This window comes from Colletotrichum karsti, assembly GCF_011947395.1.
Source record: "Colletotrichum karsti strain CkLH20 chromosome Unknown Scaffold42, whole genome shotgun sequence".
Taxonomy (NCBI): domain Eukaryota; kingdom Fungi; phylum Ascomycota; class Sordariomycetes; order Glomerellales; family Glomerellaceae; genus Colletotrichum; species Colletotrichum karsti.
In genome coordinates this window covers 466,597-482,906 of record NW_024065942.1, presented here as the reverse complement: position 1 = coordinate 482,906, position 16,310 = coordinate 466,597, and the positions used below count along the sequence as shown (strand labels likewise).

At 50.9% G+C, this 16,310-nt stretch overlaps 5 protein-coding genes across 5 annotated transcripts; 4 read left to right on the top strand and 1 right to left on the bottom strand.

Moving 5' to 3' along the window:
- Window positions 1-832: 832 nt before the first annotated feature.
- On the top strand, window positions 833-2,089 carry CkaCkLH20_10793 (C6 transcription factor; the record flags this gene model as incomplete). The annotated part of the gene is made up of 1 exon (XM_038893507.1): window positions 833-2,089. The coding sequence occupies one exon, from the start codon at window positions 833-835 to the stop codon at window positions 2,087-2,089; it is 1,257 nt and encodes a 418-aa protein (XP_038741320.1).
- A 1,326-nt stretch (window positions 2,090-3,415) lies between these two features.
- Window positions 3,416-5,560, top strand: CkaCkLH20_10792 (putative alcohol dehydrogenase; the record flags this gene model as incomplete). The annotated part of the gene is made up of 4 exons (XM_038893506.1): window positions 3,416-3,476; window positions 3,526-3,784; window positions 3,990-4,895; window positions 4,948-5,560. The coding sequence occupies 4 exons, from the start codon at window positions 3,416-3,418 to the stop codon at window positions 5,558-5,560; spliced, it is 1,839 nt and encodes a 612-aa protein (XP_038741319.1).
- Window positions 5,561-9,633: 4,073 nt separating this feature from the next.
- Window positions 9,634-10,917, top strand: CkaCkLH20_10791 (uncharacterized protein; the record flags this gene model as incomplete). The annotated part of the gene is made up of 4 exons (XM_038893505.1): window positions 9,634-9,915; window positions 9,987-10,401; window positions 10,457-10,617; window positions 10,672-10,917. 4 exons carry the CDS (start codon window positions 9,634-9,636, stop codon window positions 10,915-10,917), a joined length of 1,104 nt encoding a protein of 367 aa, XP_038741318.1.
- A 245-nt stretch (window positions 10,918-11,162) lies between these two features.
- On the bottom strand, window positions 11,163-13,766 carry CkaCkLH20_10790 (C2H2 type zinc finger domain protein; the record flags this gene model as incomplete). The annotated part of the gene is made up of 6 exons (XM_038893504.1): window positions 11,163-11,446; window positions 11,571-11,735; window positions 11,799-11,876; window positions 12,469-12,782; window positions 12,986-13,245; window positions 13,356-13,766. 6 exons carry the CDS (start codon window positions 13,764-13,766, stop codon window positions 11,163-11,165), a joined length of 1,512 nt encoding a protein of 503 aa, XP_038741317.1.
- Window positions 13,767-14,877: 1,111 nt separating this feature from the next.
- CkaCkLH20_10789 (oxidoreductase) lies at window positions 14,878-15,867 on the top strand (the record flags this gene model as incomplete). The annotated part of the gene is made up of 2 exons (XM_038893503.1): window positions 14,878-14,910; window positions 14,992-15,867. 2 exons carry the CDS (start codon window positions 14,878-14,880, stop codon window positions 15,865-15,867), a joined length of 909 nt encoding a protein of 302 aa, XP_038741316.1.
- Window positions 15,868-16,310: the final 443 nt, after the last annotated feature.

Here is a 16,310-nt window from a genome sequence, read left to right as displayed (position 1 = left end):
GTCAAGATCTTTTCAACCATGGCTTCAGGTTCCCCATCACCCCAGAAGCCAGCCTGTTCGATCTGCTCCAGACGAAAGGTGAAATGCGACAAAGGCAACCCGTGTTCCAATTGCCTCAAGTCTCAATCTCAGTGTATCTATGAGGCACCTGCCCTACATCGGCGACCACGGAAGCGAGCTGCCGACGACGAACTGCTCAGTCGATTGGCCGCATATGAAGACCTGATGCGGAAGCATAACGTCGACTTCGGTCCACTCTCACAGACGTGGATTCCCTCCAAGCTGGAAGCGAGGCCTCCAGAGAATGAACCGGTGAAATGCGTCCCCTTGACACCTGCACTTACGACTCCGGGCTCGGGAAATGGTTTGCTAGAGGAGACTCATCAAAGCATGGACGACATGGAAAGGTACACTTGCCACCTCTTTATCGTTAACGAGAAATGCTAACACTTGTTCAGATGCTTGTGGTCTACCCTCAGTCCAGAGGTATTGATATTCCTTCTCCCTTTTCAGAAATGTCGATGACTGACAGCTACAGCTAAAACACCCACCGATATATGGCTTATGTCACCGAGACGATCCCGTGTTGACTCCAATGCCACCATTGCCTCAGATGTTTTCTGGGTCTCTCGATTTATCGAAACAACATCCGGATCCAAGGTACATATACCGACTTTGGCAAATATTCGTCGAGAACGTCAACCCGCTTCTGAAACTTGTTCATGTTCCAACTTTGCAACAGCGCTTCTTAGATGCTAGCTGGGACCCTTCTAAGGCTCCAAGATCGTTGACAGCTATCATGTTTGCCATCTACGCACTTTCAGTCACCTCAATGTCCCCAGACGACTGCCTAGGTGCCTTCAACGAGACCAGACCGACATTGATGACTCGCTACCGAACCGCAGCCTTCCAAGCTCTAGTCAACGCCGACTTCCTCACAACGAGAGATTTCGAAGTAGTGCAAGCGCTGGTGCTATTCCTATTCACCAACCCTGAGTCGGAGTTGGCATCCACACTTACAGCTGCCGCTCTCAAGCTGTGTAGGAACATGGGCGTGCACAATACCCGACCAGACCCGAAAATCTCTTTCTTCCAGAGGGAAATGCGCATCCGTCTCTGGTGGCAGCTGTACGGCCTGGAAGCTCGAACTCGAGCTCTGACGACCCCAGATGCAAGGACACCGCCTTCGAAGAACGAGTTCGGCGACGTCCGGCCCCCACTGAACGTCAATGATACGGACTTGCACCCAGACATGACAGAAGCCCCATCCGAGCATAGCGGTCCGACCGAAATGATGTGCGTCTTGATGAAGTACGAAGTCTTCAATTGGATTCGTTCCTCGCCCGCGGCTGCTCAGGTCTTCGAGCACATCGCGCAGAGCCGTCTTCGAGACAAAACCGCGATTGAGGTTGAAAGCAACGCCATCAACGAGATCGAGGCTATCTACAACACAAAATATCTCCAACATATGGATAAGAGAATCCCCCTTCACGCCCAGACATATTCCATGGCCAACTTGGTCCTCGCTCGTATGAGGTTCAAAGTCTTCCATCCGCGAGGGCGGGCACCAACCAATGGAGCAGACGGGATCACCAGTCGAGAAGAGAACGAAATGGTCTTCGAGTTGGCCATGAAATGGGTTGAGCTGGCCGAAGAAGGTCTACGCAGCAGGTTCTCATCGCACATTTTCACGCACATGACGTCCAAATGCCACATCGATGCCTATATCTACCTTATCAGCGAGCTCCGACGACGCTGTTCAGGAGATCGCGTAGATCGGGCTTGGGGGCTGATCGAGCGGTTTTATGACGAGTATCCAGAGCTACTTCAGGACAGCAAAAACAGTTTCTTTCAAGCGCTAGGGAGCTTGACACTGGAAGCCTGGGAGGCTCGAAGGAAGGCTTCGGTTCATGACCCAAGATCGGGAGAGTGTGAAACGCCGGCTTTCATCCAGTCGCTCCGGGAGAGGGCGAGAAACGAGGCGGAAGCTGACGAGCAGGTCTCAGATCTGCAGAACCTGGACGGCCTCGGGCTCATGGATGACGGGAACCTGGATTGGGAGTACTGGAACAACTTCTTGAGTTTATAATAAGTGCTGTCGGAAAGGATCACAACAGCTCAGTTTCATTCAGGCCGAAAATCATCCTCAAAAGACTAGACACGCCTAGCATTAATTCACTCATGATTCGATTATCATCTGACTTCGAATTCATTCTGCTCATCTCGAGCGCAGTCCAAGTCAATTGAAGTGAACTAACCTCGTCAAAATACATGAGTCATTAATTGTGGTTCTGTCTCAATTGCTCTCGGCATTGATGGCCTTCAGCCAAGGCCTGCGACGATGAGCGGTCATGGCCCCTGAATCTCAACTCACATCAACATCAACACATGAGGTCGAAAACCAAAGTCCCTTTTTAACTTACGACAAGCACATATACGTTGCAGACAAGCTGACAAAGAGAACTAGCTAAGATTCAATAGCTTCATTCACCGTCCAGTCAATGAACCGCGGTATGCCGACAGCAAGCAACCTCCTTGACAACCAGGCCCCCTGTTCTCCCCGCAAATACGACCCTGCCTACTTACCCGCCATCCTCGAGTGGGAAAAACTTCGGTTTCTCTTTGAAAGGTCATTCGTCGGGGATCAACGGCAGTCGTCTCGGGAATGGGAACCTCCCACATCTTTCCCCTCATCCCCGCACCCGCCCCCGACTTCTCCTCAGCCCCAACGATCATCGAAGACCATCGGCAGCATGACACATTCCGCCCCGTGAAGCTCTGACCAGGCCGAGTCAGAACCGCCTTTCCTCGGCGAGTCTGCCCAACTCCAGGGTTCACATCCGATAACCTGTTAGTCAACACCGCATTTCTGCAGTAACTAAACGCCAACTTGCAGTTCAGCTACACAGCGAAAAGCAAGTCCGGCCCGGAAGAGCATGCAGACCCATGAAGCTAAAGCACGTCAAACTAGGTAGCAAACATGAAGACCGCTATTGGCCATTCCCGCCTAACAAGTCCCGCTATCTAAGACACCGCGTACGAGGTTCACGTCTTGGCTGCTTCCACGATGTTACGCGACGCAAATACGACATGGAAGTTGCTTCGCCTAAGAACACCCTTCCCCGCACCCGATGCATGGGTCGAGTCCGCCACCTGCCAGCCCGAAGCTGCCATCGTGCTGCCACGCGATCCCAACAATGGGACAATGGAAACCAGTTTGAAGAGATCAGCAAGCGGAAGCAACGCGGAATTGTGTGTCAATCATGGCCGGGCGCGCTTCTTCAATGCGTGAACGTGGAACTGTATAAAACCTAGGACCCTTCAGGCGTTCACGCCACCGGTCTTCGTCCCGAATTCTTCGGTCATATCTGCATCTCGTCGACACACCCAAACCTGCGTCTTTACCTTTGCAACTATGGGCCTCTGCAAGAAACTGGCCGATGGCCTCGACGAAGTCGATGTGATTATCGCAGGAGGTATGAATCAATGATGCTCTCTGCTAAAACGATCACTGACAGCAAGCAGGAGGAACTGCGGCATGTGTTGTTGCCGGTCGGCTTGCCGGCCAAGCACCGGACCTTTCAATTCTCGTGATCGAGGGCGGCACCAATAATCGCGATGTTCCCAACGTCGTTCATCCCGCCTTCTTTCTAGACCATCTGGCTCCCGAAAGTAAAACCGCAATCTTCTACCAGGGCAACAAATCCGACCAACTGGCCGGCCGCAGCCCCATCGTCCCATCAGGGGGTATGCTTGGTGGCGGCTCCTCCATCAACTTTATGCTGTACGTATTCCGCATTTCCGCGGTTCCAACTCCGCACCTCCTCCACCAACACCTTACCCAAGCCGTTGGCTACCCGTTTCATTCCTACCCCTAGATGTGTGCTGTAGTTGGAACCGAGAAAGCAAAAGCTGGGGTAGCTCGGACTCTTCTGACTCTCCCCTCCTTCACAAAACTCCGAACTAACGAGTCATGATTCCTACTTCAGCTACACCCGCGCCCAGAAATCCGACTTCGACTCTTGGAAGACCCCAGGCTGGTCGGCTCAGGACCTCCGGCCTTACTTGAACCGCTTCGAGACATACCATGGCAACGGCGATGCAGCCGACCACGGAAACTCCGGCCCCGTACATATTTCCTCCGGCGGCTTCCGTGTTCCCGGTGCCGAAGACGAGATCCTCGCCGCAGCAAAGCATCTAGGATACCCTGAAATCCGTGACCTGCAGAACCTCGAAGCGAACAATGGTTACGAACGCTGGATGCGATATGTCTCACTCGATGGTAAGAGACAGGACTCTGCGCACACGTTCTTGCACCCTCTTCTTGAGGACGGAAAGCATCCAAATCTCCACGTTTTGGTCGAGTCCAAGGTCGTGAGGGTGTTGTTTGATGAGCATAAGCGTGCCGTGGGCGTCGAGTACACCCCGAACCCGGATTATCAGGCCGTGCTGAACACGACAAGGCACCCCGTCCAGACAGTGAAAGCGAGAAAGCTGGTTGTGGTCTCTTGCGGCGCATGTGGTACGCCCGGAGTCCTCGAGAGATCAGGCGTTGGCGCCAAGAGCGTGCTTGAAAAGGCAGGTGTCCCGCTGGTTTCCGACCTACCCGGTGTCGGCCATGACTACCAGGATCACCATCTCATCTTGTACCCCTACAAGACGGCGTTGAAGAAGGAGGAGACGCTCGATGAACTATTCAGTGGACGCATCAGCCACGAAGATGCGATAGCGCAAAAACATAAGATGCTTGGCTGGAATGGAGTCGATGTCATCGGTAAGATCCGTCCTGCCGAGGAGGAAGTGGACAGATTGGGCCCCGAGTTCCGCAAGGCTTGGAACAAGGACTTCAAGAAAGACCCTAACAGACCGCTCATGCTCAGCGGTTTCCTTCACGGGTATGTAAAGCGAGCACTATAGAGAATCAGGTTGGCAACTAACGGCAACCAGATATCTCGGCGATCACTCAGCTATTCCAGTAGGCCAGTATACGACTGGTGCTAACTACACCGCCTACCCCTATTCTCGTGGCAGCATCCACATCACGGGTCCTTCCATCTCGGACCCTGTTGACTTCAATACTGGATTTCTCTCTGATCCAGACGATATCGACCTTAAGAAGCACATCTGGGCGTACAAGCACGGGCGTGAGGTAGCACGCCGCACCCCATTCTACCGCGGCGAGGTGGCCGGCGGTCACCCTGCCTTTCCAGCTGGGTCAAAGGCTGCTATTATTGAGGATGTGTCGGCAGACACGTACAAGAACGTGACCAATCTGGAGTATTCCGCTGAGGATGACAAGGCAATCGAGCAGTTTGTGAGAGAGAATGTCAACACGACTTGGCACTCCCTTGGCACGGCCAAGATGGCGCCAAGGGCAGACAAGGGTGTGGTGGACTCAAGTCTGAGTGTGTACGGCGTGGAGAAGCTGAAGCTTGTGGATTTGAGTATTTGCCCTGAGAACGTGGGCGCTAACACCAACAACACAGCGTTCGTGGTGGGCGAGAAGGCGGCCGATATCATTGCAAAGGAGTTGGGCATCAAGATTACGCCGAAGCTTTGAGAAGTCGTTTTGAAGCTGGCTGTGGTAATCTAGCATTGAGACAGCGTAGCGGGCATCGTGAAGCAAGCCGTTTTATTCCAGTGTAGATATACCTATATTGTTGAAGTCCATTGTAGAACCTGGAAGACCAAATATTCAATTGACTCGAGAAGAATTCTATTGAGTATCACTTTTAGTGCGGAAGGGGTCTCATTTGATCAAATTCTTTGAAACTCAGGGTGTCTATAAACTCAACCAGAAGTCAAGTGCGACGTGTCTTTCGACTACATTCCTACTAGAGTATGAAGCCACTTGACGGCTCAACTTACGTACGTCGAAGCCAATTCAAGTCCCCAGTATCTAAGTTCCACAGGCCTTCCCGGCACAAGAGGTGCCAAGCGAGGATGAAGTGACACAGCAGCCATTGCATGAAGCCAGAACGCTGACGTCATTGACGCAACAGGAACAGCTTTGACGACTGATCTGTTGCATAGGAGCAAGAATCGTTAGTTTGTGGTCCAAATACCAAAATGTTCGAAGATAAACGGCCCTGGAAAGTAACCATACCAGTTCACCCGACGCTGCTGGATTGGCTACCACAAGTCCTGCGAAGAGAACCAGGGCGGAGGCAAAGGTTGGGAACTTCATCTTGACAGTGGTTTCTTGAGACTTAATAATTGCAATGACTTGGTTGTTTGAAGTTGTCGACTCGAGATTAAATTGGTTGATTTGATGACGAGATTGATTGTGATTGGTAGGCCTTTGGGCAATGAATTCGAGCTGTAGCAGTAGGACTGAAGGAATTTCCGCCTGCCTGAGCCCTTCCTTTTATACTATTGAAGTGTAGGTCTCTTAATGACTCAACCCAGTTGAGCTCATATTGATCCCGGATCTCTGCAGAGATTAGTCCGATTCGAACTAGGGTTCGAGAGTCTCAACTCGATCCTGGTTGTGACGTCCCTGAATCACAACCACCACTGACACCAACTTGTCAAGCACAGCCAGCAGAGTCTGAGTCGGAGAGATGTATAGGCTTCTGCTGACTTGAGAGATTTTGAAACCTCTGAAACCTAGACGGCGGTAGAATGAGACGAACTGGATGTCGGGCAGGGAAGTCAATTATCCGATCACGTAGCTGTCCTGGTTTGAATGAGAAAGAGATGAAATATTACTCTTTTCATTACATATATCATTGAATACGCTTTCTCAGTTATTTGAAAGTTGCTTTAAGTAAGACGAGATTGTCATTTCATGAGAGTTCCGCGGCTCTCTCAAAACCAGTCGTGACGAAAAGCAACCATGAAGGGAGCACTCCACCATACATAGACCAACCCGGACAGTATTGGCACGAGACCGGGCGGCATTACCTCAACATAAATGATGCAGTTCTTCCAACTGGCTTGAAATCAGGGGCAAACTTAATCTTGTGTTCAACTCCACAGCTTACGTGAACCCAAACGCGAGCGCCTCGCTTTAAGCCGACACGAATTATGAAAGCTTTGCTTTCTGTCGTCAAAGCTTCAGCGATACATGTACTCACGATTTTCAAAACCCTATCATACACTCGCTGATTTTGGCGTTGTCAGTAATGCCACCGGTATCGATGATGTCGCGGAGACGTAGCAACCTCTGTTGACATTCTTCAGTTATATCTCCATAAATTTGTTCATGTTGCTCTCACACACTTGGGCCGAGACATGACATTTCTAAATCTGGTAAAGAAATGAATATCTAACATTCTGCTCAGAAACGAGAGTCAGGTGAGTGCAGGGGTGCCAGTGAGCCAACTTTGAGGACTAATTGATGTGATTAAATGTTGATGGGGGTCCTGTGTCTTCACGAGAGCAATGCAAAACAACAGAGTTTGGGCAAATTCTTTCGCCTGTCAGAAACCAGCATAACTCAACCGAGCAAGACTGGGATTTATATACAAACTAAACGTCCAGACTTCCGAGCCGTCACCAAGTGATGTGCCGGTGCCGGGTACGCAACATGAGATTTCCAGATACTTCAAGCAGTTCAAATAACCGTGGAACTTTTCATACGTCGCTGAATCGTTAGGCTATGTTGTTATAGTTCCATGACATACTGGGCTTTGAAACTCGAGAGCCTCCCTGTTTTGGGAAACGAGCTGTATAACTCAGGTCAACATCGCAGAAGGTGAGTGAAACAAAACTTAAGCTGGATAACACGGCTTAATTTGATTTGATTTTTCTTCCCCTTCTTTGTGGGAATAGCACGATTGACTGCTTGATTTGATCTAGCGTATAATACCTGAATACATGAGCAAAATGATGCAGAGATCTCCCTAGGCCTTGGCAAGGGACTTAGATCTTCAAGAGCTAGCTCACTGTAAAACCTAGGTTATCGAGCATGATTTATCATTGAACATAGATTGATCAGTTAAAGCTTTTGGTCATGATTGCTTGTCTGCCAGCAGGTTGCTAAAATGACTATGGCCACGTTGGATAATGCGCAGCTGCACGGCAGTATTGAGCCCGTTCATTGATATTCCTGGATCTGGTCTGGTCTGGTCTGGCCACTCCACCTTGGGGTAAGAACAGACGAATGAACCGTTAAGAACAAATAAATCGATAGCTGTTGTGTCGCAGTCAAGCGTTTACTCATGTCGTATATCACTCCTGAATGACCGAAAGGGGGGTGTGAGTTATAGAAATAAAACTCATTCCTCGCGGTTGACGTGAAAGAGTTATATATAATTATTCGAGAGATTGTAATAAACTCCCGAGTTTGTATGGGCCCACACATTAAGGGGAACGGGATGGACGCTCTTCCGGCACGGAGACGGATCTTTAGCGGCATCACAGCCGCCGTTCCCGCCGCGGAGCTTCTCCGCTGGGAAGCTAAGGCTGGCGCGAACCGAAGCGATCAACCCAGCTCCACACCCACTCACTGAAAATGTGACCTTGACATTCTGACTGAAACGCCTCGTCAGGAGCCGCTTTGCTCATCTAGAATCGATGTCATGATGTTCATCGCATTCGCATGATACATATCATTGCAATAACCACAAGCATCTCGAGTCTCTCACAGCCCCTGAGTGGCTCCATCAATACGCAGATCATCAACTTCTATGAACATACAACGTGAAGATTAATGATATAAACACGTATCTGTTTTCATGCTGTTAGCAGCAGACTACTTAGGCGCTATCTTCTCAAGCTGTATGTACACTGGTCGATGATTGTTATTAGGTATCGTCAGCTATGATCTGATTTTACTACTCGGAGTCTCCGTGAACCAACAGACACTTATACTTGAGCGCCTGTTTCATAGTGATGAATATCACAAGGGCCCGTTTCCACCAGCCGAAGGCGCCATACAGGTGCCATGTACACATGGAGGAGTTGGTGCGGAGGTGTGGATAGTCAGCCAGAACCTTCGCAACCATTTAGCACGACTAACAAGACTTGTGCTCTGAAAATAGAGAAGGATGAGATCACCAGACTGGGACCGCAATCAGCATTATCTCGTCTAATTGGTCGTCTTACGAGCCGAAGCGTGTCTAGACATCAGGGGCTTGCTCTGCGCATGCTAAGGCGTAGTTGAAAATATGGGGCATAGAAAATGAAGTGTGGTTTTCATGACTCAAGTTGCTTGTGATTTGTCACTAGGCGGAAACGTAGGGCGCGGTATAGGAATTATCGTTTTCGGGTTCGGACGAACCATTGATCGCTTGGCAGGATAGCTACTGTTCCTCGTGCTGATGTCAGGACACCCCAACATCTGAGACCGATATAGAAATATGGAAAGAATGCAACGGCATGACTAGTTTATAGTGACGGAAAACATCCCAGAAACGTGAGGGGAGATATTCAGGATAGCCTGCGGGCCGCTAGATTAAGCGCGAGAGGTTGATGGATGATTATTGATCATGGACATGTTTGTATAAACTCGCCATCTTCCAACTGAACGATGAGTTGCTGTAGCTCATCACGATTTCATTCCTTTCACTATCGCATTCTTCGTTCCTTTCAGCCAAGTGCATTCCAACTTCATTCATTCTTTCGCCCAAAGCTTGAAGCTTTATCACTTTCGTTTCAATTATCGACGAATATCCGCTGTCCAAAATCATGTCGATCAAGGCTTTCGCACTCTCAATTCTGGCCGGTACAGCACTTGCCAGCCCGACCGGCCTTCAACGTCGCCAGGGAAGCCTCCTGGTGGGAAACAGTGTCAATGGTGCTTTTCGGGAGGTGAACATCACCGCTACGACGAGCATTGGCAATGCCAACTGCAAGCCCTTCTCTTTCGATGGCCCGTTTGTAAGCATGATGTTCGGCATGGCGGATACCACCATTGCGACCCTGAACATCACTGATGTCTCCGGGCAATCTCATTCCATTGCTCCTGGTGTAAGTGGCCTTGTCATATGTAATACTTTTGTAATTGCAGCCTGAAGCCAGACATTCTGACATTGTCTTAGACCACCAATGCCAACCTTCAAGGTTTCAACCTCGAGGGAAACGAGCGCATCTCTAAGATGACCCTTCACTCTGGCGACCCCACTTACGAACTTTTTGGCTTCGACTTTGCCATCGATAACGGTTTGAACAGCCGAGTGAGAACCATGAAGGCGGCCAACGCCGACGGCAAGACGTCATATGAGCTTTCCACCGGCTCTGGCATCATTGCTCGCGTCAGTGGCAGTGCTTGCTCAGATACCTCTGCTATTGACGGGCTTGTGATCAGCTACCTGGATGACCTTGCCTCCATCAGCGTCAGCAACATCACGTATGATGGCTTTGTCAGCAACATCAAGGATGCAGGAAAGGGGAGCTCTTTGACCGTTGCGTCTCAAATGCTTGACAACAGAAACTCGAGCATTCAGCAGCAAATTCGTAAGAGGCCTCTTCAAAGATGGCACAATGCTTGGCGCTGACATGATTATAAAAGTCTTGACCACCACTTCCGCCACTACGAGGTCCTACACAATCACGACTGGCTCCGCTTACACCGTCGGAGCTTCGACGACCGTCGAGAGTAAGGTCGGCATCCCGCTGCTTTCAGAAGGCAAGGCTTCTGGCACCGCTTCTTGGTCGTTGACCGAGTCCACGGTAGGTCCATCACTGAATACTTATTAACGATCCATCGATCTAACAGTCATGTAGGACGAGCAGGAGATGACGGGCGAGACTCATACCCAAGCTGCCACCTTCCAGCTCAACTGCCCTGCCCGAACCGATTGCGTCGCAGCTGCTACCTTCCTGCAATTCAAGATCGACGTCAACATTAACGTTACTATGACGGCCACCACGAAGTCAAATGAGAAGTTCAATTGGCAGTCCCTGGGCAAGTTCGAGGGTGCCGACAGCTTGGCGATGAAGACTGTGGTCAATGAGGTCGGCAAGGCCTAATCTCCAGTCTTCTCAGCGCCAACTAACAAATATTGTGTTTTCTTCGTTGAAATTTTCCGATATCAAAGCATTTCAAGTAGCATGCATTGCCGGCAGATATGTACAACATAGACAAGTTCTTGTATGAATACATGAGTTGAAACCTTGAGACAAATGAAAGTTTGTGTGGCTATTCTCATGTACGACAGTTATGCACGACCGGCAGCAATTAGTATCCTAGCTCAGGATTTCGATGTAAACACTTCTCACGTTCTCAGGGCCGCGATTAGACCAGCCACAACGGCAGAGAAGGCAAGCATTTGCCGGTGCAAGTCCAATCTCTTCCAGTCGACGGCCCACTGCCGCACTTCCTCGTAGCTGGCGCCCTTGGCCTGCTCATCTGCCTTTTTGCCTCCCTTGACGATGCGATCGTGTTCGGCAAGGAGTTTGTCGTTGACGGGAAAGACGCGAATCTGGGTGTAGGGCCCAACGAATCCCATGAGCACCGACGCGGCGAGGTTGTAAATGAAGCTCGGGCTTTGAGTGCCATCTATCCGAAAAACGCGAAATATTAGCTCTTGTCGGGTAAGAATACGACAGCTTCGTATTCCGATTTAAGGTTCCGCCAGAGCGGAGCCGGGGAAAGTGGATGTAGACGGGTATCGGAGACCCACCTTTCCAAGCAAGGAAGCCAAACACGGAGGCGGTGCCGATCACCATAGCGGGGCCGTACACCCGGCCGAAGTCCCAGCCACGGAACCACTGCTGAGTTATGATGTCCTTGTCCCGGAGTTGAAGAATGTTGTGCATTGCGATTTGGTCGCTTGCCCAGTGATATCCTGAAATGCTTGTGTCAGTCTCTGAAAGCCATTCGCTCTGTACGGACATCTTTTCCCCCTCACCTGCGAGATGCGCGGCTCCAACCACATTGACGAGTTGGAGAACGCGGGTCCAGTTGACGGTATCGCCCATGTTTGGAACTGATTGAGGATATCAGAGTCTATGATTTATTTTCTTTGCAGTTGAGTTGTTGTTCGAGAAGTGCAGTTACGTCTGCTTGATGAAATTGAGTTGACACTTGACAATTGACGTGGAATTTGACTTCTGGCTGTATCCCACATATTCCGGTCGAAAGCTCCAGACCCCTCTTCTTGATAATCCATTCCGTCACACCCATGCTAAACGATGCCCAGCCATGCAAAATTTGCCGTTATCCCACCGGCACACCATGCCCCTGGGCGAACGCCATGCGGGAGCCGAGAAAAGAACGTGTGGGAGAGACCTTAGCCGCTTTTCCTAAAAGGACACTTGTGCCAAATTCGACAAGGCTCTGAGAAAAGGCTCGACTGTCACGTGAACTATGTCCCTTCAGCTCTGTCTGGTGCCTCGCACTGCAGCACCCGAGAATATGCACGGTTGTCACGTAGAGAAGGATTCATATACTGTTCGTCTTTTCTATTCAATGCTAGCTATGACCGTAATTTACTCCTGTGCCTTTTAACGGCTCCAGTACAAATGGCTTGATGTTCTCTATGAAGTCCCTATCGCTTTCCGAGTGCTTCATACACCAACACCAGATGGCCATGCCCAGGCACCGGTCCCACGAAAGTAGCGGGAGAAGTGGCTTGTTGTCCATCATCATGATCGCCTTATCGCACATTTTGCTGATAACCAGCACATCGTCGTCGCCGTCGTCGAGCAGTTCTGGATCTGTCGGTATCATGCCAAACCACTGTGCAGCCGGGCCGTCCCACATCATCAAGGGCATCGGCACCTTGACTCGGAGCATGGCTGGTTCTGCGTTTCGGGATATTCGTAAAGCGGGGTATATTGTAATGAAAACGGCTTGAAGAATCAAATGAAGTTTGAACTGGAAAACTGCGAGACTGTTGTGGAATTTCGTTAGCATTGGCCCCGAACGTGCGCGACTGGAGTTCGATGCAAATGAAGAAAGAAAACGCCCACTTTCAATACACAATTCTCCGTGCTGGAAAATTACAGATGAATCTTCCTAGGTTACAACGAACTTGATCCGACGTTGCTTCCCTGAACTGTTGCCGATGGGAGACACTTTCAAGTTCCAACGTACCGCTGATATGATTCCCGGAAAACCCACGGATATCCACTGGTTCCGCAAAGATGCGAGGCCGCGTTAATCTTCGCCTGATCGTATATTCCGGTAGCCTTAAACGTTTCTAGCAGCATGGAATGTGTCATCATCACATTCTCCATTGTTTTGTCTGCTCGATACGGGACCAAGATTGTCGAAATCAGCATTGCTTGGAATATGGGTAGCAAGTCTAGCCGTGGGGAGAGCAAGCCTTGTCTCGATTGTTCTAGGAGCTCGAGCTACAGATACCAGTATTAGTTTGGTACTCTCCCATCTTGTCTCGGGTCTTTCGCACTTGGGTGTCGAGTTGTACTGTTCGTACGGACCCAAGGCCAGATGGATTACTTACAATTCTGTTGCCCACCTCTGCGAGCAGGTGATCATGGAATCTGACGGCGAGGTCTTTCGACCCCGGTGCTGAAGAAAACCACAAACCAACAGTAATCACGGCTTGCATCAATAACTTGGGTTGTAACGTCGACTCGAAAGTCTCGCGGTGTAGCATCGGCCATTGTGGATGGAACTGGTCAAAGTAGACGCTCTGTAGCTGCAACCTCATCCCATCATCCAGCATCGAACCAGGTGCGAAGTCGAAGGTGTCGTTCATCGTCATCGGCGCCGGTGGCATAGTCGCGTGCGTAAGCAAGCCGGTGGGCGATATGCCCGTTGTCGTCAAGGGGGTCGATAGGATGACGGGATTCGGAGGCGCCATGCATGCAGCCAACAGGCCTGAACTGGGGGAGGGTGACGATCCAACCATTTGTTGTTTACCACCACCGCGCGGTTGCGGCCATTCGCACGATCTGCCCTTGTCGTTGCATGTTGAACAAATTGGTTGCTGACCATCGCATCTTGTCTTGGTCCGGTGGCATGGGACGCAGGCTTGTGCCACGCGAGTTGGCGGGGCTGTCGGGCCGTGGAGTACCATATGCCTACGTAGTGTATCTCTATTTTGCGGATTTAGAGTGTTAGTCTGGAGTTGTCCTCGGAACCAAACCCGATTAATGCGAGCTATTCGGAAACCATGTCCCGTTGACCGGATCACGAGCTTGCCTGCAGAGAGACGCCAAAGCAGAAACCACCGCCGAAAAAGAGCACTGTTCTTGTGTTCAACATACCCTCTTGTGAATTTCGTACCGCATGATGGGCAACAGAAGGATGGAGTTGCTGCGTGTTCTTTCTTGTGACGCGTGAGGTGTTCTTTACGCAAATACGAGCGGCCGCAGCCTTCATGGTCGCAGGTGAACGGCATGCTGGGCACCTCCAGAGTACGATAGGAACAGATCCATCGCACTGAGGGTTGTCCCAATGTGTTGACTAAGGATGAGTAAAAAAAGGACTCTGTAGAAGGGGCCCGGTGCATAAGATACCACCGGAAGCCTTGGATTGTGTGCGTTGTGATGTTCGGACAGGACCTTCGCTTCTCTCCGAGGGCCCCCCCTGGGAACTATGGATCCCGGGCTAAACCTCCCGCGGCAGCTGTACGCGCCAAAGCTCGCTAATGATTGGTCTCCCACCCTCCCGATCATTTGTCATCCGAGATGACTCAGCTGGTGGGATGCCGGTATTGTGGGGCCTAGATCCCCGGCGCGGGGCCTCCGGACGCCGAGATTCTTCACCCTCCGCCGGCGAGCCGGTAGGAGGACCGTTCAACCATCACGGAGCTTATGGAATCGATTTGAAGGTATTCCGGAGAGACCTCCGGTATAAGACAAGACACAAGACGCGATATCACGTCATGGAGTGGACACAGAGCATTCGAGAGCCTTGGACGAGCATATATTCGGCGACCTCCTCCGCCGAAGATTTCGCGACCTGAGACACTACCTACTTACTTTCCTGTCACTACGTACACGACCACCACTTGCAACATGGCTGTACTTACAAAGGTGGCTGTCATAGGGGTAAGCTACAAAGCCTCCTGCCCCCCTTCCCCGGGTGCCTCCGCCCTCCAGCACTGACCAACGCCCGCACGTGGCCTGTAGGGAACTGGCGACCTCGGCCATATCATCGTAGAGCGTCTTATTGCCGCCGGCATCTTCGACATCTCAGTTGTCACCCGAGCCTCCCGAGACACACGAGCCAAAGCCCTCCCCCTCGGCGCCAAGGCCGTAGAGGCCGAGTACGAATCACTCGACAGCCTGACTGAAGCATTCAGGGGCTTCGACGCGGTTGTCTGTACACTTCCTGGCCATCTCGAGGCTCTTCTTCTCCGAGTCCTTGACGCAGTCATTGCTGCGGGCGTAAAGCGCTTCATACCATCAGAGTTTGGCTCAGATCACCGTCAACCGGCCGCCCACTCCTCACCTCTCTCGGCGAGCAAGATCAAAGTCGACGAGGCCCTACAAGCAGCCGCCGCCGCGGGCCAAATCGAATACACGTCTATCTTGGGAGGGCCATGGATTGAATGGATCATGACGTTTGAGGAGGGCATGAGCATCCCCAAGCGGAAGTTTTATCGTCATGACGGAGGGACTATCCCGTTTGGTCTGACTACGCGAAGTGCTTTTGGCGACGCTGTTGCGGGCGTGCTCAGACATCCCGAAGAGACGAAGAACCAGACATTCACCATCGAGGTTATCAGTTTAACTCAGAACCGCATCCTGGAACTTGTCAAAGAGGCCCTACCGGAAGTAGAACTCGAAATAATCGAAGTCAACACCATGGAACGCTACGAACGAGGCGTCAAGAAGCTTGTCTCGGGCATCTTTGACCTGTCGGTCGTGGGAGACATAGTTTTGAGATTCGTTTTCGATTCGGAGCTACAGCTTACGTCCGATACCCAGAAGGCCAATGAGTTGCTCGGTGTTGAGACCATCACCGAAAAACAGTTCCAGGAGATTGTCAGATCCTTGGCTTGACTGAAACTGAAGAAACCAATGGCAAGCAACGTTATGCATGTGCCTTACGTCGTTGAAAGGCGTTAGACTAGGCGTACAGTCAAGATAGATAACCATGATTAAACCTGAAACTCTTTAGTTGTAAAGATCCGACGGGTCACGCCGTAGAGCTGAGACGGTGCATACTCCGCGGAAAGATTGCCTTCAAATGGACGTAGTGCGTTACGCCAAGCACAACTACAGTCGTCTTTAGAGATTTAGTCCACTCGTGTACTATGTAAAGACTAGAAATAGAGTTGTCCACGGGCACCGACCTCTTTAGTTGGCGCCTCCCTGCTTCGGGATGTGGGAGAAGACTCCCGGATTACCCGAATAGGACATGGCACGACCCTACAATGAAGCTTAAATGACTAAAGCTGCGAAGCGGTGAATACGTCAACAACAAAGAGATCGTGGACCCAGAC